The sequence below is a fragment of the Pelecanus crispus genome, chromosome Z (assembly GCF_030463565.1).
Source record: "Pelecanus crispus isolate bPelCri1 chromosome Z, bPelCri1.pri, whole genome shotgun sequence".
Lineage (NCBI taxonomy): Eukaryota > Metazoa > Chordata > Aves > Pelecaniformes > Pelecanidae > Pelecanus > Pelecanus crispus.
Genome location: NC_134676.1, coordinates 26,490,083 through 26,518,025, shown reverse-complemented (window position 1 = coordinate 26,518,025; position 27,943 = coordinate 26,490,083). Strand labels below are relative to the sequence as shown.

At 41.5% G+C, this 27,943-nt stretch overlaps 1 protein-coding gene across 1 annotated transcript in view; it reads left to right on the top strand.

Annotated features, from left to right (window-relative positions):
• Positions 1-27,943, top strand: part of CMYA5 (cardiomyopathy associated 5) — a 48,171-nt gene that overhangs the window by 7,425 nt on the left and 12,803 nt on the right. Inside the window, exons 2-8 of the mRNA XM_009493824.2 lie at positions 1,745-13,184; positions 15,479-15,574; positions 16,251-16,484; positions 18,232-18,254; positions 20,197-20,318; positions 24,816-24,965; positions 25,999-26,145. Of these exons, the coding sequence (XP_009492099.2) occupies positions 1,745-13,184; positions 15,479-15,574; positions 16,251-16,484; positions 18,232-18,254; positions 20,197-20,318; positions 24,816-24,965; positions 25,999-26,145 (12,212 nt within the window). The remainder of the gene's footprint in view (positions 1-1,744; positions 13,185-15,478; positions 15,575-16,250; positions 16,485-18,231; positions 18,255-20,196; positions 20,319-24,815; positions 24,966-25,998; positions 26,146-27,943) is intronic.

Here is a 27,943-nt window from a genome sequence, read left to right as displayed (position 1 = left end):
GTCAGACTCACTTTGAACTGTGGGCTTTAGTCCAAGCTGTCCTGCTAGTCACAGTCTCCAGGCCAGCCCAGTCTCCGCAGCTGGCTTTAAGTGCCATCCCTGGCCTTTGATACCACATTGTCCCACCACCTCCTGGTCAGGCTGTTGTCCCACAGGGTGACTTCAGTCTTCAGTTAGCACCAAGGACACCAGAGATGAGATGGTCTGTGCATCGCTCTGCATGACCCTCAGCGTGGGCCAGCACAGGCCACCCCTTCTTGTGCTGTGCTCTGGAGAGCAAATAAGATAAGGAAAGATAAGGCCAACACTGCTAGTATCAGGATTACCTTTTTGTTTCTGATAGGTATTGAGCAGTTTTGCTGAAGGCCCTTTACAAAAACCTTGCAGTTCGGAGTTCGCCTGATGGAGCAATTATGGCTCTCCTCCGGATTCCCTCTCCTCCTCCCTCAAAGACCTCTGCCTTCTGCCAGGTGCTCAGCACCCTCCAGAGCAATTCTGACTGCTCCCCAGGTGTGTCCCCCCACTTCTGCAGCCATCTGGCTGGCATCTCTGCAGGCATCTCTGGCACCCTTGCAGCACTGGGTCACAGCCTGTGGCAGTCAGTCAGGTGGGTTCTGCTTCTCTGATCCCATGGTCAGGAACCAGATTTATTCACTCTTGCTGAAGAAGTGCTTTATCCTAATCGCCTGGAAAGTGACCCTTCCTTCTGTTCAGTGGAAGTAGGACCTTGTGTGGCCATAGACTGGCATCCTTCCATGGGAGTGACAGAGATTTCACCAATTCTTCTGCTCTGCTGAAGCATCTGTCTTTGCCAGCAGATACTCTGCCTTTCTTTCCATCAGCTATGAACATGATTTCCCTGAATGAACTGCTGATTGTTATGGTTATGATTATGATTACCTTTTATATGTCTTTTTAAAAATAACTATTGTAACCCTAAAAATACTTTTTAAAAAATAATATTATGTCTTTTAATTGCTTTTGCTGTTCTGTGCACTCTTACTTCTAAGACTGTTTTTTTCCTAAAGCTTCCTAGAAGATGTTTCTCCAGCCTTTTTTTTTAACTGAGAGAGATTTAATTGCAGCATACGATAGTGTACTGATTGCATATTATAAGGTTTAAAGTTAGCTTTATAAAACATTGCTATTTCATTTGGGGAGGGCTCAGTATATTTTTACTGTTGAAAGTATTCTAAATTACTTTGTTAAATACGTAGAGCGCTTAGGGGATGAAACATATGAGAAGATGGTAACAAACTAGTGAACAGATTCTCTACTCCTTTGAGCATTGTATAATCATTTATGCTTAGGCAAAGCAAATGTGGGTGCTATTAAAACAGACAGTATCTTATAAGTGTTTAATGCAAGGTGTAAATTATACCATGAGATAACCAGGCATTAGAGAATAGCTGCAGAATCAGCTCAATCTCACACTGGCAAAACAAGGTCAGATCAAAGACTATTTTTCCTGCATTGTCAAGAGCATGTAAACACCTCCCCTTCATTGAACTAACCTTGCAACATGCAGCTTTACAGAAATGTGTCTAAAATACATTTGTCAGATGAAATATGACTTTGCTTATGCTTGTGTTTCAAAATTTATGCACATGCAGTATTTTTACAACTTTGAGAAGTATTTTTGTTTTAATGCAAAAATCTAGATTTGCAATAATTTAATCTGTTGTGTAATTTTATGGCTTTTTTTTTTTCTTCTGTTCTTTTTTTTTTTTTTTTTTTTTTTTAGTTTAAAAGATCTTATCCAAAGTGAAGATGTGAAACCCAAGCTGCAGTACATCATGACTAACCCTTCCTTTTCTATGGTAACAGTTCAAAGTGAAGATAGTGGGATAACCTGGGAAACCAGCTCAAGCAGATCTTCTACTCCCTGGGCCTCAGAAACTAGTACAACTTCTGATCTTTACAGTATGGAAAGTTCACCAGTAGGTTCTCCTCCAGGAAAAGTTATCTTTATTATGGATGAAGGTAAAATTGTTCGGAAAAGGAAGCGTAAATCTTCAAATAGGGTGCTGATGGCTACAAACCTGAAGGGAGGCCAGGGCAATAAGAAACGTGACTCTTCTGGAATGCAGAGGCAAGAAACAAGAACTGTTCTAGGAGATGTGCAGGGCTCCGTGTTGAACGTTGAACTGGTGGAAGCACAAGACACAGATGAGGAAATGTTGGATGACAAAGATCTAGAGAACATCGCAGAAGAGCCAGTAAAACGTGCTCCGATAAGATCAATATTTAGAGAAAGCAGACTGAGAAAAGTAGGGCCGATCCTTGGAGGACCAGTACAAGCTAGAATCCAGCTGTTTAACTCAATTTTTGGAGGGACTGAGATAGACCCTGAAACACTGGAGAAAACCGGAATCCAGAGAAGTAGCTCAGTTTCAGGAGATTCTGAACAGTTCCTTGAAATGTCAGTAAAAGAAAGATTGCAGAAGTACAGTTCACCTTCAGAAACAACACATCCAAAACCCTTCCAGCGAGCAAGAAGTAGAAATCTTGAAACACCATCAGAGAGAAGAAGGAGGCAAAGACAGCAACTCACAGCACATGCAAATCAAAGCTATGCTTCACCAACAACACCTCTTGAAAAGTGGATTACTAATAAAGATGATGTTTCATCTGAAAATACTAAACCCATTAAAATGAAAGATAAACCAAGCAGATTTTCAAGCTTTGGTGCAGAAACAGCTCTTCAACATGAAGAAAGAAAAGACAGACAATCTCTTTTGGAGATTCCAAATCAGGTAACAGGACAGTCACTGAAGTCCTGCCCTCCTGAAGAAGCCAAGAAGCAGCAAAGTTATTCACCTGCAGCCAAAACATCAAAAACAGAGCAATCAACCTCTATTTCATTAGAGTCTGATGCTAAATCAGAGAAAGAAGTGACGCTTCCTTCAGCTGAAACTGCAAACAAGAAACCAGACCAATCCCTGCTGACAGCATCACATCTTCTGGATGAACTGACGGAGCAGGAAATTCAGCCCAATTCTGCACCACAGTCTGTTTCAGCAGATTTTGTTAATGAATTAGGTAGACAAAGTACCCAACCTATTTTGCCTACAGCATCCATGTCAGAACATCCTGAGAGGGAAGCACAGAAGTCAGCAGTTCAGCCCTACTTACCTAGTACTCCATCAGCTAAATCCAAATATGCCACTCTATCTGAAACAAGACAGGAGGATATTATTCCTCAGTCATCAGAAACTGCACAATCTGAGTCTGAACACGTGCTTTTACCACATTCTGTAGATGAAACAGAGAAGGAAGAAATGGCATGTCGTTCATCAACAACTGCATGGTCAGAAACTGAGCATTTGGGTCCATTGTATTCTGCTAAAAAGAAAGAGAGTCAAAAGACCCCACCACCAGAAACCCAAGATGTTCACTTAAAGAAGCAAACAGAATCCAAGGAGCAAGGAATTAAACTCAATTTGCCTATTCCTGAAAAGATAGGTTCTAAATATTTTGGCATTTCGTATCCTGTTCACAGAGAAACAGAAGAAATTCAGGAAACTTCCGCTGTAAATAGAGGAGTAGATTTGGATCAGCCTGATTTTTCCATTGAAAAAAACAAACAAGTAGAGGGTGCACAAATGGAGATGGAGCATCCAGATTTCTTATATTCCAGAAGAGAAATTGGGGAATCAGAGGGAGCACAGATGGAGACAGAGCATTCAGACTTCTCTTTTTCCAAGGAAGAAACAGAGGAATTTGAGGGTACACAGCTGGAGATGGAGCACCCAGACTCTTCCTTTTCCAGGGGAGAAATGGAGGAACCTGAAAGTGCACAACTGGAGGCAGAACATCCAGATTTCTCATATTCCAGGGAAGAAACAGAGGAATCGGAGACTGCGAGACTGGAGACAGAATATCCAGAATTGTTTTTTTCCACAAAAGAAACAGAGGAATTGGATAGTGCCCAACTGAAGACAGAACATCCAGATTTCTCATATGCCAAGGAAAAAACAGAAGAATTGGAGAGTGCCCAACCAGAGACAGAGCACACAGATTTCTCACATTCCATGAAAGAAAGAGAAGAATCAGAGAGTGCCCAACTGGAGACAGAGTACCTGGATTTCTCATACTCCAGAGAAGAAATGGTGGAATTGGCGAGTGCACAGCTGGAGGTGGATCACCCGGACTTTTCTTTTTCCAGGGAAGAAACAGAGGAATCGGAGAGTGCCCAACTGGAGACAGAGCGCCCGGATTTCTCATACTCCAGAGAAGCAATGGTGGAATTGGAGAGTGAACAGCTGGAGATGGATCATCCAGACTTTTCTTTTTCCAGGGAAAAAACAGAAGAATCAGAGGGTGCACAGCTGGAAACAGAACAAGATGAGTTTTTATTTTCCAGGGAAGAAACAGAAAAACAAAAATCTGTTCCTTTTGAACTGGAACAGCCAGAGTCTTATTCCCCAGAAGACGCAAAGCAAGGAGAAACAGCACAGCTTGTGCTAGTACCTTCAGATTTCTCATGTTTAGTGGAAGAAGCAGAGAAAGAAGACACTACAGAACTGCAGTTGGAACATCCAGGCATATCTGATTCCACCAGAACAGCTGAGACACAGCAAACTGGGTATCTTGCAACAGCATGTTCAGATTTACCATATCCCATGAATAAAACAAAGCTGCAAGAATTGGCACAAGTAGATGTGGACAATTCTTTTATGTCCTATTTTGGTGACAAAGGAGAACAGCCACAGCCTTTACAGCAGGATTCACAACCTGGAGCTAAGCAGTATTCTGGTACCAAGGGAGTGCAAGGAGAAACTACTCACCTGCAGTCAGAGCATCCAGTTGTGTCATATTCTATTGGAAAAGAACAGCAACATAAAACCTCACAGCTGAGGACAGAACAGCCAGAGATGACATATTCCACTGGCAAAACAGAACAGGAAATATTGCAACCAAAGTTAGAGCAAGCAGATTTGCCGTATTCCCATGGAGAAACAGCACAAGAAGCTGTACAAAAAGACTTAGAAGGTTCAGAGCCATCATGTTTCATTAGCAAAGCAGAGCAACATGAGAATATACAACTAGCTTCAGAAAATAGTGATTTCTCATTTATCACTGGAGAAGTAATGCAAGAAGGAGTGAAGTCAGGATCTTTGGGCTTCTCACATTTGACTGACAGAGCAAAGACCCGGGAAATGGCACAACTGGAGCAGGAGCAGTTGCTTCCCTCTTGTTCCACTGCTCATAGTCAGGAACAGGAAACCACACCACTGGATGTGGCCCAGCCAGAGGTGTCATATTCCTTTGGCAAAATGGAACAACAAGGTATAGTACAGAGAGAGGGAGAGCAGCAGGAAACAGCCCAACAAAAAGCTATGCAAATAGAAATGGAGTGTTCAGATTTGTCAGAAACCTGGGGGAAAGAAGAGCCACAGGTCATAGACCAAATTAATTTGGCACAGCAAGAAACAGTTCAACCAGAGTTAGTACATCTGTCTTTGCCACATTCTCTCAGTGAACAAATGCAAGAAGAAATGGAAGCAGGGCCAGCATATCCAGAACAGACAGAAATGCAGGAGGAAATGACACAGCACAAATCAGAGCAACCATTTCTTCCAAGTTTTACTGGCAAAACAGAAAAACAAGAAGTAGTACATCCAGAGCTGGAGCAAACATTTTTGCCATCTTCCAGTGGAAAAGAAGCTCCACTGGAAATGGAAGTGAGTTCAGAATGTCCAGATTTGCCATATTCCTTTCATGAAGCTGAACAACAAAAACAGTTGAAACATCCAACGTTACCGTTTCATTTGAAGCAACAAGAAACTGCACTATCGGTGATGGAACATCCAGATTTTTCATGCAACAGTGGTGAAGCAAATCCAAGTGACACTGCAGAGCAGGAGTCAGGACATCCAGAGCTTTCCTGCTCCATGGGAGAAACACAAGGACAATCAGAACATTTGGATTCACCAGGAACACTGGGTGAAGCGGCACAAGGTGAAAGTATGGAAGTGGAATCTAAATACGCAAATTTGACATATTCTGATGGCCAAAAAACCCAGAAAGAAACTTCACAATTGGATTCAAAATATCCAGATTTATCATTTTCCTTTGGTAAAGCCAAAGAACAAGAAACTCAAGAGTTTGAATCTAAATATCAAGAACTACTTAAAATGGCCAAGAAAAGAGCTTCTCCAGCAATTGCACAAATAGAGTCAAAACATTCAGATTTGACATATTCCCTTGGCAAAGCAAATGAGCAGGAAATTTCACCATGGGAAATGAAGCATCCTGATTTGTCACATTGCACTGATGAGACAAACCAACAAGAAATAGTAGTGTTGGATCAGAAACACAGAAAAATTTCTGTTGGCAGAGAAAAGCAGCAGCAAACCACAAAACAGCAGTTAGAGCAAGGAAAGTTATCACATTCTCCTGCTAAATCAGAGCAATTAAAACATGGCCAGGAGGACTTGGAACAACCAGATTTATCATTTTCCATTGACCAGCCAGATGATGAAATGGCCCCGCCAGGGGCAGGACACGCTGATGTGATATATCCTCTGGACAGCCCAGAGGTGCGACAAAGAGTACAACAAGAACCACAGCAAACAGGTTTAACTTACCCCTTTGGAAAAGCAGAACAGAAAATAGTTCAGCCAGAAGTGGAAATTCCACATTTGTCTCATTCTGTGAGTATGGCAGAAGAAGAAGAAATGGCAGAACCAGGGCAGGGACATCCTGACTTGCCTTATTCCATTTTCAAAGCAGGACTGCAGACTGCACAGCTGAAACCCAAACACCCTGGTCTAGCATGGTCCCTCGACAAAGTGCAAGAAATGACCCAGCTGGCATTGGAAGAGACAGATACGTTGTATGTTCATGACAAAACAGAGCAATTCCCACCTGCCCAGCTGGAGCTGGACCATACAGACATTGCATCCCCCACCGACAAAGCAGGGCAGCAAGGCATGGAGCACACAGCCTTGGGACACCCTGATGAGGGACAGTCTGTCAGCAGAGCAGAGCATCTGCAAGCTCCAAAAGAGAAACTAGGAGCTCCAGATGCATCACCTCATAGTGAAAAAGCAGAGCAAAGAGAAATGGCAAAACCAGAGCCAAAGCATCCTGATTTATCATATTCCATTGGTAAAATGCAGACACAAGAAACTACACAACTGGGGTTTGGAAAACCAGATCTATCATCTTGGCCTGGCAAAACACAGCGAGCACAAACTGCTCAAGAGGAGCAGCCAGGCTTCCTGTATTCCTTCAAAAAAGCTGTACAAGGAGAGAAAGCACAGCCGGAATTTGGACATTCACAATTATCTTATTCTGTTAGTGAGGCAGAACAAGAAACTGCACATGCGAAATCAAACCATTCAGATTTATCTGCTGGCAGATTAGAACACCATGAAATCATACAACCAGAGGCAGAACGAATGGATTTATCATATTCAGTTGGTGAAACACAGCAACTTCAAATGGCTGAAGTGGATTTGGAGCATCCGGATTTATTGCACTCCACTGGCACAGTACAGCAACAAGAAAACATTAAACCAGAGCCGGAACAGCCAGGTGATTTTTCATCAGCTCTCAGCAAAGAAAAGCAATGGCAAGGTGCAGGAATGCAGGCAGAACACCCTGAGCTGCAGTGCTCTATGGGGAAAACAGAAGGACTGCAAAATTCCCAAGCAAAATCAGAATATGCAGATTTGTCATTCTGTCTTGGCACAGCAGAACCTCATAAAACAACACAGCCAGAGTTGAAAGAACACAATTTGTTGCATTCTTTGGTCAAAACAAAGCCATCATGGGCTGCCCCACTAGAGTCTGAACATTCAGACATCTCAGATGCCATGGGCAAAGTACCGAACCCTGATTTGTCCTCTTCCATTAATGAATTAAAACGAAGTGCACAACTGGAGGTCAAACAGGAGAGGGGAAGCTATACATTACACCCAGAGGAAACTGTACGACTGAAATTGGAACAGCCGACGTTGTCGAGTTCTTGTGGCACAGCACAGCAACCAAACAGGACCCCACTGGAAGGGGAATTCCCAGACTTTTTTTATTCCTCTGGCAAAAAAGAGCAACAAGAAATGGTAAAACAAGAGCTAGAGCATTCAGGTTTATCATATTCCACTGATAAAACACAGCTACAAGAAACCACACAACTTGAGTTAGTCCAACCAGATTTATCATCTTGCCCTGGGAAGACAGAGCAACCACAAACTGTTCAAGTGGAAGCAGAGCATCAGGGCTTGCTGCATTTCACTGACAAAACAGAATGGCGAGGAACAGCACAGCCGGAGGTTGAACATCCAGATTTGTTGTATTCCAGTGACAAAGTAGAGCAGCCACTGGCTACACAATGGAAATCAGAGCAGCCTGTAACACCCCATCCCATTGAAAAAACAGAGCAACAACGAATGGCACATCCAGAGCAGAAACTTCCAAATTTATCATATTCCATTTGCAAAACAGTGTCACAAGAAGCCACACAAATGGACTTAGGGCAACAAGATTTAACATATGCCCTTGGTAAAACAGATGAAATGCAAACTGTGGAAGGTGAACTGGAACATAAAGGTTTGTTGTATTCTTCGGGCAAAAGAGAACAAGAAGTCGTATTGCCAGAGTTGCGACATCTGCAGCTATCTTACCCTGTTAGAGAAATAGAAAACAAAGCTACACATCAGAAATCAAACTATCCAGATTTGTCATATGCTATTGCTCAACAAGAGCACCATGAAATTGAACAACCAGAAGTGGAAGAAATGGATTTATCTTATCCAGCTGGCAAATCGGAGTGCTCACAACCCACCCAAAAAGTACTGCAACAGCCAGAGTTTTTAGAGTCCTCTGAGAAACTAGAGGAAAAGGGAATGGCCCAGCCTGGCTTTTTGCACTCCCTTGGTGAAGAAGAGCAGAAATCAGCTTCACTGTTTGACTTAGTGCAACCAGGTTTATCACATTCACTTGGCAAAACAGAAAAACAGGAAACTGCACAAGCAGGTTTCATGCCTTCTGGTTTTTCATATTCCACAGGAAAAGCAGAGCAGTTGCAAATGGAACAACTAAAATCAAGATGTCCCGATTTGTCATATTCTCTTGGCAAACCAGAGACTCATGCAGTGAAAACACCAGATTTATTGTACTCCTATGGCAAAGCAGAGCAACCACAGGCTGCCCATCTGGAGCACCCAGAGACATCATATTTCATGGGTGAAATGGAGCAAAGGGATGGGGCCCAACCTGAACTGCAGTGTACTAATTTGCAGTACTCTGTTGTTGAAACAGAGCAACCAGAAACAACTTCTGTATCATATACCTTTGGCAGGACTGAGGGGCAGGGAACTGCACAATCGGTCTTTGAACAATCAGATTTATTAAGTTGTACTGACAAAGCAGAAAAGCATGAAACAGCCCTGCTGAGAGCAGGGCATTCAGAGAAGCATGACACTGGGGCTACTTCATCTCTAACTGCTCAGTTGGAAACTAAACAACAAGATTTATCCATTTCCACTGAGGAAGCAGAGAGCCAACTGTATTCTGCTCTTACTGAACAAGCAGTGTCTGTACCTTTGCGTTTTCCACATTCTGTCCATGAAACAAAACCAGAAGAAAGTCCAAAGTCTCTGCCTGTAACTGGAGGCCTGTCCCCCAAGCACTTAGATTTATCTTACACCCACTGTAAAACAGAGCAGACAGAAGCTGCCCAGCCTGCATCAGGTTTCTTCTTTGCAAGAAAAGAAGCAGAGAATACAAAAGTTGATGTACATTTACCTGTGGCTGCACAGTCAGAGGTTGAATGTGTAAGTTTACCTGAAACAGAGAGAGAACAGACTCCACATTACTTCCACACAGCTATGCAATTAGAATCTGAACAATTAAATTTGTCATATTCTACAGATAAAGCAGAAACTCTAGAAAGTCAAGATTATTTAACTGTGTCTTCAAAACTGGAGTCTGAACCTTCAGTTCCACTTCATTCAGCTGATGAAACATATCAGCAAGAAATTCCACCTTATTCAAAACCAGCCTCTAAGTATTTAGTTCCCACATGGTCACTTGCTGAAGAAGAAAAGCAAAGCATTCAGCCACTTACTCCCCAGTCTGCACAATCAGAGTGTAAACATGTGATTCCGCCACATGATGAAAAAGAACTGCAAAACATTCAGCTCTATTCACCTAAATCAGCAAGCTTGGAGACAGTGCAGTTGGAGAGTATGTTTCTAACACACACACAAGACCAAGACGAGCAAGAATCTCAAGACTGTTTGTTGGACACAAAATATTTGTCATCAGAGCAGCTAAGAAATCCCTCCAAATTCACTACTGAGCAGGATAAGCAAGAAATACAACCTGATGTGCAGACAGTGCCAAGGTTGGTGACCACAGAGTCAAAGGTGACTGCTGTAGCAGACCAGCAAGCAGTGTCATCAGATTCATTTGTACCTTTTCATACATTACCTGAAAAGTCAGTATCAGTGGTTTTCACTGATAATGAAGAGAAAAAAAATACTCCATCATCTTTATCTGATGTAGTAGGCATGCTTGGAAAACAACCTAGCATAGTTTCAGGCATTTATACTGAAGGAGAGGATAGATGTGAAATGCAACCATATTTTGCAGACCAAAAGCATACATCCTTAGAACATCTGGAAGCTGTTTCATCAGATCTTGCTTATGAAACAGTGACACACAAACCTCAGCATTATTCTGGTGAACAGGGCAGCCTTTCTTTGGTAGATATGAAGTCCGTTAGCTCTAGTTCTCATGAAGAGCAGAATCCAGATATTCCATCTTTTGGGCTAGCTAGCTGGCTGGTGGAAGAAGTGAAAACTCGCTCAATTAGTCCAATAAGAGCTACAGAAGTAGACAGACAAGAAATTAAACTTTCTCCAAATGAAGCTTCTGATTTTGGATCAAAACAATTCCCAACTGGAAGTTGCACAGAACTTACAGTTCATGGTGCTACAAAGAATAAAGAAGATACTTTTAGAGTTTCTGATTCAGTGTCAAGTGAAATTTCCTACAGAGTGACCTCAGAAACTAGTCACAGAACACAAAGGTATGGTTTACCATCTCTGGGAAGACATAATCCAGGTCCAGACAAAGTTCCAGAGCATGAAACTAGGACTGGAAACCCCACAGAAATGGAAGCAATGCAACATCCGGAGGTAGACAAAGTGCCTGAGGTGCCTGAGCCTTACCTGAGAGGAGAAGAGGAAAAAATGGAACATGCAAGCACTGTAGAAGGTAGTCAGCAAGCTCCAGAGCCTACTGAACAAAAAGATCTGTTTAATATAATTTCAGAAGGTTATGAAATACTCAATATTCATGCTCCTACACATATTTCCTCTGTTGATCAAGAAGAAAGTAAACACATGCCAGATAAACTAGAATACTTGGAAACAAATCCTTCATTTAAAAGAAAATTAGGTGATGATGGCCATAGAGCTGTAGCTTCTGGAACAACCACAGAAATTTCAGAAAGCTCAGTGTTGGGAAAGGCTGCAAGCCATGAACTAAAAGAATTGGTCAAAAGTGATGATGTTGAGGAAACTGGAGAAACACAAGAAGAAAATCCCATCTTGCCAGAAAACAATAATAATGCAGTGCTGGATCCTAATAATGGTATCGCCGATATGGATTATTTTGAAAAATATACATTGATTGATGACAAATCCCCAATTAAGCCACATTTTGAAAGACCAAGTTCATTGTTTCCTGTGACAGAAGATCCCAACGAACCTGTGGAAGCAGCCACTTCTTTTAAAGAAAGTGCAGAGGTAGATACCTTGGAAGAGGAGTTTTCCTTACTTGAGGATCTGGATGAAGTCTTTTATGGTACTGTGAAAGCAGAAAGCAAAATGCAGTCCTATGCAGATGCTCCAAAACATTTACCTCCGCAGAAATCAACCGATATTAGCAGCAAAAAGCTTACGAATGTAGAAGATGAATGGAAGTCACCAGGGACCCCACTCTTTGATTCAGAAGAAAGAGTGCTGGAACGATCTCTGTTGTTCCCTACTACTGTTGCTGCAGTTAATCCAGAGCTTCTAGAGGAGCCACCTGCTCTGTCCTTTTTATACAAGGACCTCTATGCAGAAGCAGTAGGAGAAAAGACAAAGGATGAGACTCCTTCTGATGAGGAAAGTGGTAATTCTAACGCATCTTTCCCTAGCAGAAATTCAGACACAGATGATGGAACAGGACTGTATTTTGAAAAATACATTCTTAAAGATGAAATTCCAAGTAAGGCCATAGGGCCTCAAAAGGATCAGATACCAGAGGATGAGTCCTTTAGTGGAGGAATTTCAGTTCACAGTTCAGAGGACAAACAAAAGCAGGGGTCTGGTGATGTTCAGTGTATCAGAACTGATAGGGGTGTTGTGGAGAGAGAGAAAGTCCAAGTTGACAGTGACATTCAAGCAACAATTTGTAAACCAATGCATGCCATTCCTTTTGGAAGCAAAGTAATTCTTTCAGGTGCAAGAAGTGATACCACTGAACAAAGAGAAGAAGAAAATGTACCTGTAGAAACAACTGAGGAGTTGCCAGAGCAATCAAGTCATCAAGTGTTGTATAGTCAACTAGTGGATTATCAGGGAGCTGCATATCAAGAAGGTAGTGATAAGCAGGAGGAACAGCATGAAATAACAGCAATTCCTGAAAGGGAAAAGTATGTCCCGTATGTCCGGACTCCTGTTGAAGACAGTGAAGATGATCAGTATACCCAGGAAAATCTTTCACGTATCCCTGCCATTCAGCAAACAGAGAAGCCAGACTTGCAAAGAGAGGAGCAGCACCCTGGTGTTTATGAAGATCTTGCTGAGTCAATGGACTATGATGTGATTACACAAGAAGAACTTTTGCAAGATGAAGTATCATCTCAGTTCACACATGAGGAGCTATTATTTGAAGACAGGGACTCTTTTGAGCATGTTGGTGATAGTTATGAATTTGTTAATGAGCCAGAGCAAAGGACACCTGTTGAGGTTGAAGAGTCAGGCTTTGTGGTGATGTATCCTGAAAAATCAGCAACAAACATTCCTCAAGTTGAGAGCCCACAAAGAGAACTGAAGAAAGTGCAAGCAGACACATACTGTTACCACTGCAAATGCCCAATATCTGCTATTGACAAGCTTTTTGGGGAACATAAAGACCATGAAGTCACAACACTAGATGATGCTGCAACCAGCATGAAGGTAAGAATTAATTTGGGTGAGAGAAGGAGCTACTGAAGCTTATTTCTCCAGACCTCCTGTGTTGTCAGTGGAGAGGCTTCAGAGAGCAGTCCAGAGGCTAAATCACAGTATCTATAAAATAAAAACTATTCCTAAACACCTGTTAGAGATCTTGAAGGGAGACTATCTTATTAAGGTATTCTCTAGAGTCCTAGGCTTGCTAAGCTGATATTTTTGTTTGTTCATAACTTTGAATTACCTTGTTTATATGTAGCTGTTACCAGACTTTCCGTCTTTTAGCCTACCCGCCTGTGTAAGTTTGTTCTGGTTTGTATGTGTAGGGGTAGAAATGGGAAGAGTGTTGTTTCTATGAAAAGAAAATTTCAGTAACAGCAGCTCATTTCACTTGACAGAGTACAGAAACATCCATATGTGGGGACCAGTATCACCATAAAATGTTCCCCATCCCAGTTATCTGTGTTGGTTGTTCAGACATGTTAGGCAAGTTACACAGTTTCCACTACACAGTTTTGTTGAAACTCCATCCTCATTTTCTGTTCAGTTTGTGTTCATCTGTGCCAGTAGTGTTTTAGCTGTAGCGCAGGTAAGAGTTTAGCAAGTCCTATTTCTCCCCACTATCCCGAAGCTGTACCACTCTGAAAGATAGATAAAAATGCCCTCCATTTCAGTAGCCTTGTCCTTTGCTATCAATACTAGTGAAGAGGCTTTAATTTCCGTGGAAGCTATTATTCATTAAATCACAGTTCTGCCTGTGAAAACAGAATGTGTGTGATGTCTCGCTTTTCCTACATCAGATTTGTTCATGTACAAGTATACAGATGTTCCGTTCTTGGTCACCAGCTATTTAATCTCACCCCAGTATCTGAAAGGTGAGGTCTCTTTCCTGGCACATGTTCAGTCGACGGTAATATAGATTTAGTGTAATTCCATTAAAATTCCAGAAGGGCTTGTATCAATGATATTTATGTTATCTTTATGTTAACTTATATGCAAGAAAGAGAAATTAAAAGTAGGAGGAGTCAATGTGGTGGTTTCAAATACCAGTATTTACAAACTATCTCCATGGTGTGCAGATGTATGACAGCAGAGTTGCTTTTTATATACGACCATTCATGCTTGACTTAGAAGTGATAATCAGCCACCACTAAGTCAGTAATCAAGTTACAGGCCCCAACCATCTTTCAAATATACCTGCATTGCAGCAATTCAAGCCGCAAATAAATGTCCCATGATATCACTCCCTGGCTGTGGTGCATGGACATGAAGCCAGTATTAAATCTGGCCACAACACAGGCTTGGCTTCACATGATTTCTAGCACTCAGGGCTCAGGTTACTCTGAGATGGCATTTGTGTGTTTCTTGTTACTTCTGTGTAACTACTGAGAAAACATTAAGATAGCAAAATGCTCGTCGCCTGAATTTTAACTGTAGGAATGTAGCTTCACCTTAAATGAAATGAGCCATGGATGGCATCTGTCAGATTTTATAGGTTATCTTGACAAACAGAAGTTTGCCTCTGAATCTTGGTGATTGGCCCTAAATATTTATAAAGTGAGCCTTCAATTGTACAGTGAAATGTGACATTTATAATTAATGGAAAGTCATATGCTAGTTTTCAACAGATCTAGCTGTAGAAGTTTGCCATAATAGGAAGCTGTTACCAAAGGAAGTTAACCTCTTTTCAGATTTATGTCAGCTAATTAAAATTAAGTATTTTTATAAATTGTACCTGAGCAGTTGGCCAGCTTGCTTTCATGAAAGGTCAAGAAAGACTAAGAAAAAGTTCTGAGTCATCTCTGATGCCTGTTGTCCCTTGGATTGCTTTTGTTTCCACATCTAATTCAACCAGTGATTTTGATGAATTCTGGTTTATAGGAGATATCTTTAAAATTCTAATAAAAAAAATCACAACATTGCATAATCTAGTAGCTTCATAATTACCTGCATCATATTCCTTTTTATGAGCTTGTCCCTGCGATCTTCTGAAGTCCCTCATGAGGCTCTGAGTACCCTCAGTCTCTAGCAAAGCTGCACTGGAATTCATGTTCAACAACTTGTATAGACACTCAGCACCTTGTTGAACTGAGCTCACTTTTTTTGGTTTGTAAACAGTTTTGTGACTGTTCCAGTTGCTATTTCTGTGCTTGTCTTTGTAGCCAGGGAGATACTTGAACTTAATTTAGCAATTGTTCCAATGGCAGCTCACGGCAAAACAAAAATATTCACCTAAAATAAGTTTCATGTATAAACTTTATAAAATAACGTGCTTATGTTACTGAAATTTTAAATTTCAGGATCATTTAGGTGAATTGCTAATAGCACTGGAAGAAAAGTCAATGAAGATTGAAGAGTTTGTGAGCGATATTGAATCGCTATTTAACTCTGTTGAGGTAAGTCCAGTGTTTTATCGCACTAGTTTTCCTTCACTCTGCAGAATTACTTCTAAGAGATGCTTGCTTTGTCTTGTAGCATCATTGCTTCCAGTAAAATGTGCTGTTTCTCCAGTCCTCAAACTGATCTCTCCGACTGGAAGGTGTTAACTTTAGCGGAAGAAAAAGATTGGGTTTTTTGCACATTATTGCAAAGTGGAATATGTGACTGTCAAGCACTGGAGGAAAAAGTCCCCTTAATTTTGTTTATGCTTACAACAAGCTCACACTGTTTGTGTCTTTATTTAGAATCCTGTGTGAAGCATCTAAATGAGTTGCCCAGTCTTAACTTCTTAATGCCCAAGTTCTTAAGCCTTCAGGACTGTATTAATTTCAGTTGAAAGTGTGGATCTTTAGTTATTTTGTAGTCAGACTTCCTGTCTCAATGCTTAAATATAGAAGTTTAATTTTAAACATTAACAGTAAAAAAAAAAATCTGCCATTGTTTTTAGTGTATTTCTCTAGCATTATTTCTCCCATATGAGCTTTCTTACAGAATTAAAAGTTCTCTTATTCTCAGGATGCCAGAAGGAATCTGGTGGATGGCTCATGTCTGGGTAATTGAGAGTTTCTGTGTATTTGTTAAACATTGTAATTTTATTCTGCAGATCAGTTTACATCTGTTTTTACTTTGCAGGAAAACTGTAAGAAAAATGGAGAGTTATTAGAAAAGCAGAATGAAGAGATGCTTAAGAAAGTGGTAGCACAATATGATGAGAAATCAGAGAACTTTGAGGAAGTGAAGAAGATGAAAATGGAGTACCTGTATGAGCAGATGGTTAACTTCCAGCAAACTGTTGATTCAGCAAAGGAAATTTTGGAGACGACAGTAAAAGAAATGGAAGAACTCGATGGATTTGTTTTCCTAAATGTAAGTAAAAATGGCTTTCATACTCTAGCTTTTATGATACTACTTAGGAAAGCACTTATACAGTACCTAGGCTGAGAATGAGTTATTTACCTTCCTTTTTTTTTAAGATAGCTAAATCCTGCAAGCTCAGCTATTCCACTCTGAAACTGCTAGATCATTTGCTTTTGTCATGTGAATGCTTAGAGAAAATTGCAAAGATGATGCATAGAATGAAAATGTGCCTTATGCGATTGAAATGGTTCTGTTTTGTTTTGTGAAGAGAAGGCTAAGAGGCACTTCGATAATTTATCTAGAATTAATTATCCACTGAGGAGTAAGAAATGTTATGGTAGAAGATACTTTAGTGTATGTAAAATAAAAGTGAAACAATAAAATGTAATTGAAAATGATCTAAACCGGAAGCACAGTTGTTGTTGATTTGCCAGGTTTTTGTTGGTGTTTTTTTTTTTTAAAGAGCAGACACAGACAGTAGTTATGCACTCAAATTACTGAGGCTGTAATAAATATTTACTGCTGAAAAGCAGTGAGTGGCCATGTGGTGCTTAGTGGCCAGCCAGGGTTAAACGACGACAATGGGCTATGTTTAGGAATGTGCATGTAAGGTGCACGTCTGAAATGGTCCTTTCTGAATATAAAAAACATCCCTTCATGACTTAAGTTACCTAGCTCATACAGTCCTCAGTTGTAAGCTGGTGTCAGAGGGCCTTGCAGGTTAACCATTAACCATCTGGGTCCTCCAAGATTGTTCTTGTGCTGCAGGACTTGTCTGTAAGTGAGCTGTGACACTTTCTCCTTTATAGGAGTGTATCAGCAGCCTTGAAGGGGATGCGATTTCTGGAATGATGATCTTGTATCGTTAGGGAATTAGCATGTCATCTGGAAGCTGCAGAGAAACTATCCTGGGATGCAAGAAATGAAAAATTCAAATTAGTGTCTAAAGACTGATCATTCATGCAAAATAAAACAGCTTCCCAAATATAAGCCCCCAGCCCATATACTAGCAGTTATGGAAATGGTGGACCAATATTTGGCTTTCTCCCCTGCTCCAAGCGACACAATATCTTAGTATCCCATAACCAAGTTAATGCTACGGGAGACTGGTTATTTTGGGATGGATGAGAAATATATCTTATTTTCCTGAACTTTGTGAGGTGCTGCATCAGTGCTTTGGCACAAAGATAATTTTGTAATCTGAAATTCTTTTGTGGGGTGGGAAAACTATTAGATTCCCCACCCCTTTCTGTTAGTGATAGAGGACAGGAACTTTTCTGTCCATGAGTCAGAAAATGTTAGCTAAAGATCCATGGAGCATGGGAGAAACTCTCACTCCATAAGTACAAATCTCACGCAGGTTCTAGTAACCAGAAGTTACAAAGGAGATTTCAGCCAGAATTTGGATGTAAGTGTTCTTAATGTGCAAGTGATTTCTTTCTGTAAAAACCATGGTTTAAGAAAGCATTTGACTGTGCTCTGGTCTTTAAACCTGGATATTGAATACTGACCCCTCAGGAGTTTAAAACTAGATTTAGACTCGAATAATCTGCTGAGCCAGACCTTTGAAGTGGAATATTCTTAAGGAACCAAGTTCTGTGCTGATGTGAATGAGCAGCATCCCAGGCAACATCAAGTCAATAAAGCCATGTGTATTTTATGTCTGTGGAGAGTAGCAAGGCTGTTAGATGACTAGCTCGTCAACATTTTCAGGGTTTTGAAAACTGTTAATACATTTCTTTTTTTTCTCCTTTAGTCATCTAAAGAGTTGAATAAAAGGTATATGAAGTATGGGTTAAGTGCACCGTAGTGAGTACTAGGCCTAGCATGTTGGATGCTTCATTTAGTATTTGCAAGCTTTGAAAACACACTGCTAATATTCATAACTACTTTTATAAACCTTGCAAATAATGAAACTAAAAGGTTTTATACTTGTTGCTGTAACTGACTGGTTTTGAAGTGTTTTGCATGTGTTCTGTAATACATTGATTAAGTCACATTTTAAAATGTCAGCTCAATTTTAAATCTCTACACAGACATTTTTAAACAGATGTTCCTTGTAGGTATTGTTATACACAAATGTACTAAAAAACCATTTTGACCATGCTTCCATCTTTTAGGCATCACTGGTACCTTCTTTTTTCACTAGTCCGGTTCTGTATTACCAGGTTTCTGAAAGGTTGTAATGTAAAGTGTCACTCACATGGCTGGGATTGTTGGGCTATATTTCTGAACACAATTCCAGAAAAACATGAGATTATGTAGCTTTCAAAAGCTTACCAGGAGACTATGGGCTGATATTCTCCCATGCCTCTTCATTGGCACCACCTGAATCGGGATGTGTCAGAAGGCTGTTGCCTCATCACAGCTGCATCCTGGCCCGCCTGCACATACTGGTAAATACATGCAGTCACAAACAGTTCTCTGCCATGTGTGATTTCCTCAAGGGAGTCATTTTGGTAAGACCTATCCCTTATGAGAGAAGTGTTCAATTACGAGCCCGTGTTCCCCCAATAAATTTTCTAAGGTCAGCTATAAGTATTCAGACAGGCTGGCTGCAGGCTTCTCCTATGCAAGGTCCCAAACCTGCTTTGCCCACACCACCACCACAGAGTTTGCCCGAAGGGCCTGGGTGCTGTGTGGTACATATTAAACATACCCTTGCAGTGCTGCCTCAGCCATCACAGCGATATGCATGCTGACACATGTTGATGGACTGAGGTATAACAATGACACGAGGGTTCCAGTTCATGGTCAAATTGCAACCCCAGGAGAATGGTCTGAAGAGAATGTGCCAAACACCCCTTCGTGGTTCCCATTAATCTGCAGAATTAGGACTGCAATTGGACTCCCCTGTTCTAAGTCAAAATATGACAGTCCAGCCACATATCTGCATGTAGTTTATTACAGAGGAACAGAGCAGGTGTAATGTGATGAAATTATTTTCCAAAGCTTTCTGTATACTTGGTCTTTATGCATTAACTTACTAAACTTAGAGTTTATTCTGTTTTGTGCATGGGTTTGGTTATTACTTTGGTAATACCTGACTTGCTAAAAAAGGTTAAGAACAAGTCTATATAACAATGCATGTTTTTCTAAAGAAAGTATATTTTCTATTTGTTGTGCTTTGTTAAGATTATGCATAATTAACTGCTTTGGTGACTGAAAAAAAGAAGGGGAGAAAGGTAAAATTCGGTTGCCTTGAAAAAAAAAAATCTTTCATTTCCTTGAAGCTGCTTCTGCCTCTGAGTTAAAAATATGTTGGGTTTTTTCCTGTAATGAACTCAGCAAATATGGGCTAATTAAGTGGAATCCATCTTCCTTCTTATGTTTTTTTTTTGCTTGCCACAAGCAGCTGGTTTGTATTACATCTCTGGAGTCAGCTGCTGTAATTTAGCTCTAAGGTTTGTAACCTTTAAAGGCACTGTGTTAGTAAGTTTGAACCCCTGTGCTCTTGAGAGTCTTGCAGTGAACTTCAAATCCTCACGTTCTCACGGGTCAAGTGTATACAGACCATATGTGCTCTCTCTGCACTCCTGATCTGAAGTCACAGTATGCTCTAAGTGTTCAAAATCAGGGAAACAGCTTCTCCTTGCATGTTGTCCTCAAGTTCCTGGGAAATATTTAGAGAAGCAAACGTTGCATGATCTTTTCTTCTGGCCTTTGGAAACTATGTGATGCCACAAGGGATTTTTACAGCTATGTGTTGTCTTCCAAATAGGTTACTTTCTGCAATGGATACTACTCTCTCTTTAGAAAAGGTGCCCAGTGCTTTTTCACTGTTTGAGCACTATGCGGACAGTCCAGGACAAAGCAACCAGCACTCCCTAAAATGTGTGGCTGGTAAGCATCTCTGAATATCATCTTTACAAAAGCTAACGTTTTGGCAAAGCTTTGGAAATTTTATGAAGCTAAAAACAGAATCTATTTGAGAAGTATAAATTTGCAAACCATGTAATTAGCAATCAGAGTTGAATGTAAAATGGAGTCTAATTGTGCACAAGTGTTTGGCTTATAGTAGGACACTAAGATGAGCAACAGAGGGAAAAGTGCTAAAGTGGGGGATTCTTGCATCATTTAAGCTATATGTACTTCAGACTAGCAAAAGGTCTCTATCTGTAATCTCCCAGGGCTAAAGAAGTTGCTGTTCCCTTGCAGGCAGGGACAGAAGAGGCAATCAGAGGGTCTCCTGAGCTCTCGTCCTCCAGGGAGGCAGCCCCAGCATTGCTGGCGTGGGGAGGAGAGCAGGGGGCCGGCTGATGGCCGAGGTCCCTGGGTTTGTGCCAAGTGAATGGAGGCATCTGGAACCCCCATGGGACGTGAAGGGAAAGCTGTTAACTGTAGCTAGAAACAGTCTCTGCTTCAGAAGGCAGCGGTGAAAATTGCACATAATAAAGGGGTTTATTCATCTCTATCTGATATTTCATATCCTGTAAATAGCCTGCCTGTGTGGGCTTCCTGCTCTGCCTGTACATATACCTATAGAAAGTATCCGGATCTGGACAGCTGTCAATGAAGAGTGTGTCAGCACCAATTTGTGGATTCATTTTCCTCATAACGGGGTCTCACTCCAGTGCTTCTTTCTCAAGAGAAGGTTTGTTTTGGGAGCTTGCATCTCACTGTCATGTTTTGTGACCTCCCATTCACCGTCACATGCACCACCGCCGTCATAGTCACTCTCTGGCTTTTCAAGCAACGCCCCTTTCTCACGTGTTTCGTCCCTGAGCACTGGAACTAGAGCATTGATTTCCCTAAGGTGCTTTGTTTCCTGAGTGGATTTTCAGGTGCCTAGTGGGACAGTGGAGAAGTGCTGTCCTGCGCAGACTTTCCGGTGTCTAATAAGAGCTGAGTGCACTCAGCAGTGTGACTGTGGGGAGACTGTCTCTCTCCTCCACACCACTACTTTTATTAGACCTAGAGGAACTGAATATCTCTGAGACTTTAACTTCCTTGTCAGATTTGTATGAATTTGCCTGTGGCGTTCAAAGCTTATCAGGTGAGGTTGGACAGGCACTTGTGCATGCAGTGTTATCTCAGCTTCATTTCTTTAGGAAGTCAGATAAAAAGATCTTTTTTGTAACTCACTCTCAGCCAGGGTTAACTTAGTGGTGCAAATGTGCTACGTGTCTTGGTTTAGTTCCTAAACTCCGTCTTGCAGTCCCATGGGTGCAACCATTCTTTCCTCCTGGGCTGCTACCTACTGGCAAGGTCATCCAGGAGGACAGGCAGTCATGCTGTATTTTCTTTTCCCACAAGTCACTCCAACATGCTTTTCCCCAAACTGCTGAGATCTGCTTTTCGATTTCATTTACATTAGCTACTGTGTTTGCTGAACACCAAATGGCTCTAGACCCGTTTTGCTTTGACAAACTGGAAATTAATGACTGTCCACTAGCAAGTGACCTTCAAAGCTCCTCATCCTTTATACTGCTCTTTCTCTTTTTAAAATACCCAGTTTTCACTCTTCACTTCCACTACCAAATATTTCAACTGGTATTGTGATTTTTACTTTGGTGAGCAGTAGACAACGGGGGTTTTTTTCCCCTCAAGATTATACCCTTCCTGAATGAAAATAGAGGTAAATGCCTACATGAAACTTTATTTGGAATTGAACTCCTTGAGTACATCATTTATCTGATACTGGAGGCAAATGTGAGACACTCTCAGATTCTTTTTTGACTGAAGCCACTTGATGAAACACATGTGAATTTGCCATGTTTCTCCAATCCAGATATTTTTCCTTCAGAAAGTATAGTCCTTTACTCAGCAATTTCATAGAACTTTATTTTCACCACTTCAGAAACATTTTTCTTTCAAAATACCCTCCATTTCCAAATTTTCCATATCCACTAATGAAAAGGCCTTTTCCATCAAATTCTTCCTCCTTTCACATAAGCCACCCCATTAACAAACGCATACGCATAAAAAAAACCCTTGCAGCATGACATTGAGCATACTGGAACCCAGGCTGTGCCACAAGAAGAGTGGGTAAAATTTAAAAATTGTTATTTCCAAAGCCTGCCATAAGTCCTGCTGTTTTATACCAGAAGGCAAGGACGATCTTCCCTTGAAGCCACAGAGGAGTGTAACAGCTCTCCTTCTTCAAGTCCACAAAGCCAAGGAAATGTTATTTCTCATTACATTGGAAAGGGATAAATATCCAGAAAATATTTGGGATTATTATTTTTCTCCTGGGGTCTGTGGAGATTAGGTAGCATGAAGGAAAGTCTTCCTCACACCACAGCACTTCAATGAAAATGGAACTGATGAGAAGGTGTCGCACTTTTCTGTTGAAAAATATGATTTAGTCAAACTTGTGGTACAAATATCTCATTTCTTTGACTAAAATTCATTTTAAAAGGGGCCAGCACTTTGATAGCACATAAATGTTCTGTTTCTGAAGAGAATAGTTCAACTTCTTGCTTTGAAATTACTTCCTTTCAAAAGTTTGTTTCATATTATGCAACAGGAATTAGAAATCAAATGTTTCTCAATGTTAACAAACTGTTTTGATCTGTAACTTTTTTTTCAGAAGTTTCATTCATTAAGCTAGCTTCTGTTGCAATTTGGCATAATAATAAATCTTGCAGTTGTGGGGTTTCTGTGATCATAAATAGCGGTTTCTAGGCAACTTCACAGGAAAAAAAAAAAGGCTGGTTTCCCCACTGGGTCCACTGAAAGGAAGTCTTTTCCTAAAAATGATCAATTTTTAAATTGACCAACTCTAGATGCAGTCAAAAGACAAAATGCAGATTGTTTTTAGCAATGATAAGGATAATTTTTTTCAATGGGAAGCAGATGTAATCCTACTGTACTGGTAGCTCTCTGTTTAAATCATAAGGAAACAGCCAGCATCTGCATTTGCCTTGTTCATGCCACAGGGGATCATCATCATTACTGTGAAGATAACTGAAAAAAAAGCAAAAGCTTTCTGCTCAGATTCTAAGAGAATTCATGCAATATGGAAATTTACTGGGTGAAGAAATAGAACCATATATTTTCATTCCCTGCAATCACTTTAACAATGAACATTTCTGGGGGCTTTCTGCTTCTTTCTTTCCCCTCCCTCTCTTTTAAGCCATAGTCATAGAGGGGAACAATATCTCATCAGGGATGGATCTGTGCTGATCAGGACACAAAGTTTATATGAAATCTGGGGAACCTTGGAGGTCTTTAAAGCACTCTTTGTGAAGGATGCTCCTAGTTGTGCCATGAAGTTCAGGTACTTTGGCAGAGCTTAGGTTCACCTGCACACCAAGGATGCTCTGTCCACAGGGTCTGTGGGAAAATGACCATGCTAGGCAGGAGCACCTGGTAGTGCACCTGCAGTAGGAGTCCACATCTGGGCAGTGGTGGAGGCAAGGCTGCGGGGAGCCTCCTGCTCCCCAAGCTGTTAGTGCGGGAGCTCTCAGCCTTCCTTTACTTAAAACACAACCCTGCTGCTGTATATTTCAGTGGACTTGACACACTGCATGAATCTGTTCTTGGTGTGGCAGGTCCTTTCTCCTGCCCACCTTTCTGGGATCAGGTACAAACATCTGTCTCTGGAGGAAGCTTTCTTCTTCTGCAAGCCCCTTCTTCCCATCAGTGAGTTATCCCATGCTGTTTGCTACAAACAAGTGCTTTCAGTCCCCGCTTTCATGAGCATCCTCTTCATAGGGTGTCATCTCCTCTGGTGCCTGTGCTGCAAGGCAAGGTCAGGTAATGAAGAAGGCAGTCACCCAAAGGAGGTGATGTTAGGCTCCAGGGTCTTCTGGCTTTTCTGAGGTTATCAGGAAGTCTCATCTCATGGTTTCATCAGCACATGTGCCTCAAAGTGGAGCACAGAGCTAGAGAGCTCTGCCTGTGACTGAAGGGAGTAGGTTTCCTGGGGAAAGGAGAGGGATCACTGGAGCTGTATGACAGCTCTGCGGGTCCAGGATTGCCACAGCCCTGTGAGCCCCGCTGCCAGAGGTTGGAAATGAGCAGCTGTGCCATGACTCATCTGCATGATGGTCCTGCCCCATAGGGAAGGACCCCAAGAGCTGGGCAGGTTGTGGGCACATGCTTTGTACTGGGTTCAGGTGGTCCCACTACTAGGGCTGGATCTTATTTTGTCCATACTGTGAGGGAAATGGATAGATTCCAATGCCGAGCAATTAACTTTTCTGTTCCTAGTTTAGGAGGACCTATTGCTCTGAAACTGCACCAGTATTATCCATATTTCATGCACTTGCTGTAGTTATTCTGTGGAAATAAGCAGCCTGAGTGAAAATAGACAACCAGGTTGTCTCAAGAACCTGTAGGTAATTCGGTTGAAAATACAGGAGTGTGAATAACAATGTCAGACTCTCCTCTCAGTCCCACAGACACCGACTGTTGTACCTCAGGAACCAAATTCAGCCACCAGCACTTCCATTGCCGTTTACTGGGCTGTGAATGATGGGGACGCCATTGACTGTTTCCAGGTCTACTGTATGGAGGAGCCGCAAGCGAGCAAAGATGCAGGCGGTGCGTAAGGTCTTACCTTCACAATGGCAGGAGTCCTTTCTGCTCTGGTCTGGGGTCAGCAGAGAGGAGGCCAAAGTGCAGGGGAGGGCTCAGGATGCAGAAAGTAGAGGGGCTGTGAAGACGTCACGTGTAGAACTAAGGACGGGTAACGGTGGAGAAGAACTTGAGGTAGATGCTGTTCCTTGTCCTCCCCTTTGTCCCCCAAAATGCAAGATGAATATCATGGTCTGTAAAGTGCAGGGCAGTTGTTTGCAGAGAAGCAGCAACATCCCTGTTGAGGTGCCTTCTTTTATGAAGTAGCCTGACCTTCAGAGAGGATGTGTCCATGCTGCCCTGTGGGTACTCATGGGGACTGCAGATAGACCTCCCAAAGGGACAGGCTTCATTAGGTTTTCAGGGCCCTGTGCGTACTTTGGAAATGTGTCCTAATAAAAAAAAATGACAGGAAAGTATAATCAGTATTTCTACATGTAAACAAAGATTTTTTTCAAAATGACATTAAAATATTTTGAATGTTAAATATGAAAATGAGAAAAGAGGATTGAAATGCTCATTCATTAAAAAGCTCAGACTGGTCATAAAGTCACTTCAAGCAACTGGGCTCTGCACAAATCCATGTGCTCGTGTGTGCATGTGTGTGCATGTTAAAGGATGTTAAGGGCTTTTTATAATAGCTAATTTATAGTTCAGGGCTGTAAAGTCCATTATGAGAAATTGTTATGTTATAGAGTGGTGAAACCAGGGTTGACAACTGCTGATAGTATGTCCCAAATTTACAGCCTAGTACTAAGGAGGACTGAGGGCCATCATCTCCCCTTGCCATCAATGGGGCTTAAGTGCACTCAGCTCAAGGGCACATCCAAAGTTTCTGTCAGAACTGCGTCAGAGTAAAATAGGGAGATCTTGGCTAGTAAAGCTTTCTGGATTTTTTTTAATTGACTGGGTTTTACATGTTAGTTGAGAGGCGCAATCGTAGGCTCTATCAGTGCAACACATGAGTGTGACATCCCATGCATGTCTGTGTTCCTCCTAGCTTTGGTGGAGGAGTACAGAGTGACGGTGAAGGAGAGCCACTGCATTTTGGAGGACCTGGAGCCGGATCACTGCTACAGTGTGTGGGTCATGGCTGTGAATGGCACAGGCTGTAGCTTACCTAGTGAAAAAGCCATTTTTAAAACAGGTATGTACATATTTTGGCATTTAATTATTATTTTGGCATTTGATTATTATAAGCTTCATGTCCTTAGACCAGTTCTAGTCTACAGTGTTACTGAAACAGAAGCAATTGCTTCATTTAGCCCATCTGGCAGATAGCAGGCAACTCATGGCTGTTTCCCTTTTTGCTGAGAGACAGCAGCATAATGACTCCTGGGAGGAAACTTGAAGGCATTCAGATTTGAAGACGCTTCTGGGCCTTGTGACTGGGGCATTGGGGTAGCACATGATGAATTTCTTTTCTGCGTACACTGCAATGCTCCAGGGCAGCTCTGGGAAAGCCACCTGTCTGCTCCCTGCTGCTGCTGCTCCTCCTGTGGTAAATGAGGCGATGGCTGCATTTTTTGCCTCTCTGCCATCCTCCCAAATACATCTATGTTGCATTGATTCAAATAATTAATTTTTCAGGGGAAGGCCTGCTTTACTGAGGTTAGCATGTTGTGTCTAGTTCAGTGGGACACAAATCTCAGGTGTGGCTGAGAGGCTCTGCTGCTGTTTAAGTGTTATAAATTAAGATGAGTGATTAGATGAGTATTGTTTATGAGCCTCATTTGACTGATTAATTTTTCTGAGCTTTAATTTCTTTAATAATTTGTATTGACAAAATTATTGCTTCTTGAATTATGAGCAAGGTGAAGTGTCTTGTATCTGAGGCCCTCTTGCCAGACAATATTTTTAGTGTTACAGGATAAAAACAATCATTCCATTCGTGCAGTCACAGAATACAGACAAGGGTATTTAACAATTTCATAGTGAAATAGCTCTGTACATCACTGAGTGTATTGTTGAAATCACTTGGCAACAAACACAGCTTCAAGCCTTTTTCTTAATCCACTAGACTTCAATTTGGTTGATAATTCTCCTTGATACTCTTTTGATATTCATATTTTTAGCAAAGATGATTTTCCAGAGAATTCAAAGTAGAAATTCAAATTTTATGGCCTCAACAATGTAATTGTGAGCATGGTGCAGAATTCCTTCAAAATGGTCAAATAATAATAAGTTATTACTAGCTAATAAATCATAATTTCAAAAGGGATTCTCACCTCTCTGAAGCTCTTATTTTTAAGAACTGTCTTTGCCTTTTGGCATCAGGCTCACCATTCTTTTTCCCAAAACTGAAGCCTTCTGAAGAAGTTAATTTCCTTGAGTCTTTGATGCTTTCTGTTGGCCTGTTTCTTTAAGAAAACAAATAAACTAGATCAAATAAGGGCTCATTAAACACCTTCCCTCAAGCTGAGGTGAACTCCCTCTGGAGTGCACTGAGCCCCAGGTGGACTTGTGGGGACACTGCTGAGCACTGACTGATGCAAAACTGCTGCATCCCCTTGACATCAGAGGCAGAAAGGTGAGCACTTGTAATGGAAAACAGTTCTTCAGTGTGAGCCCAGCTGCTTTTGCATAAAGCTAGAATACTTTGATTCTTCAAGTAGCCCAATGAACTCGGAAGCAAGAATTTAGAGAGTTTATTTTTAGTAATTCAAATTAAAAGTTGGCACATACAAGAAAATAATTTGCTGGTGTATGGGAACATACACATTAATGGTGGATCAAAGCTGTGCTTCTCCAGGTTTTGGGAATCCCCACAAGGTTTGCTGGTTGGGAGTGCACCCGAAGAGGTGGCAGTCGACCTGGGGAGATGCGGGGAATGCAGATGGGAGCTGCTGCAGCACCCCGCAGCACTTCCCATCTCCTGTTCCTCCAACCTCCAAAACACAGCCTGTCCTCCCCTCCCCTGGGAAACACGGTGTTTCCAAGCAGTA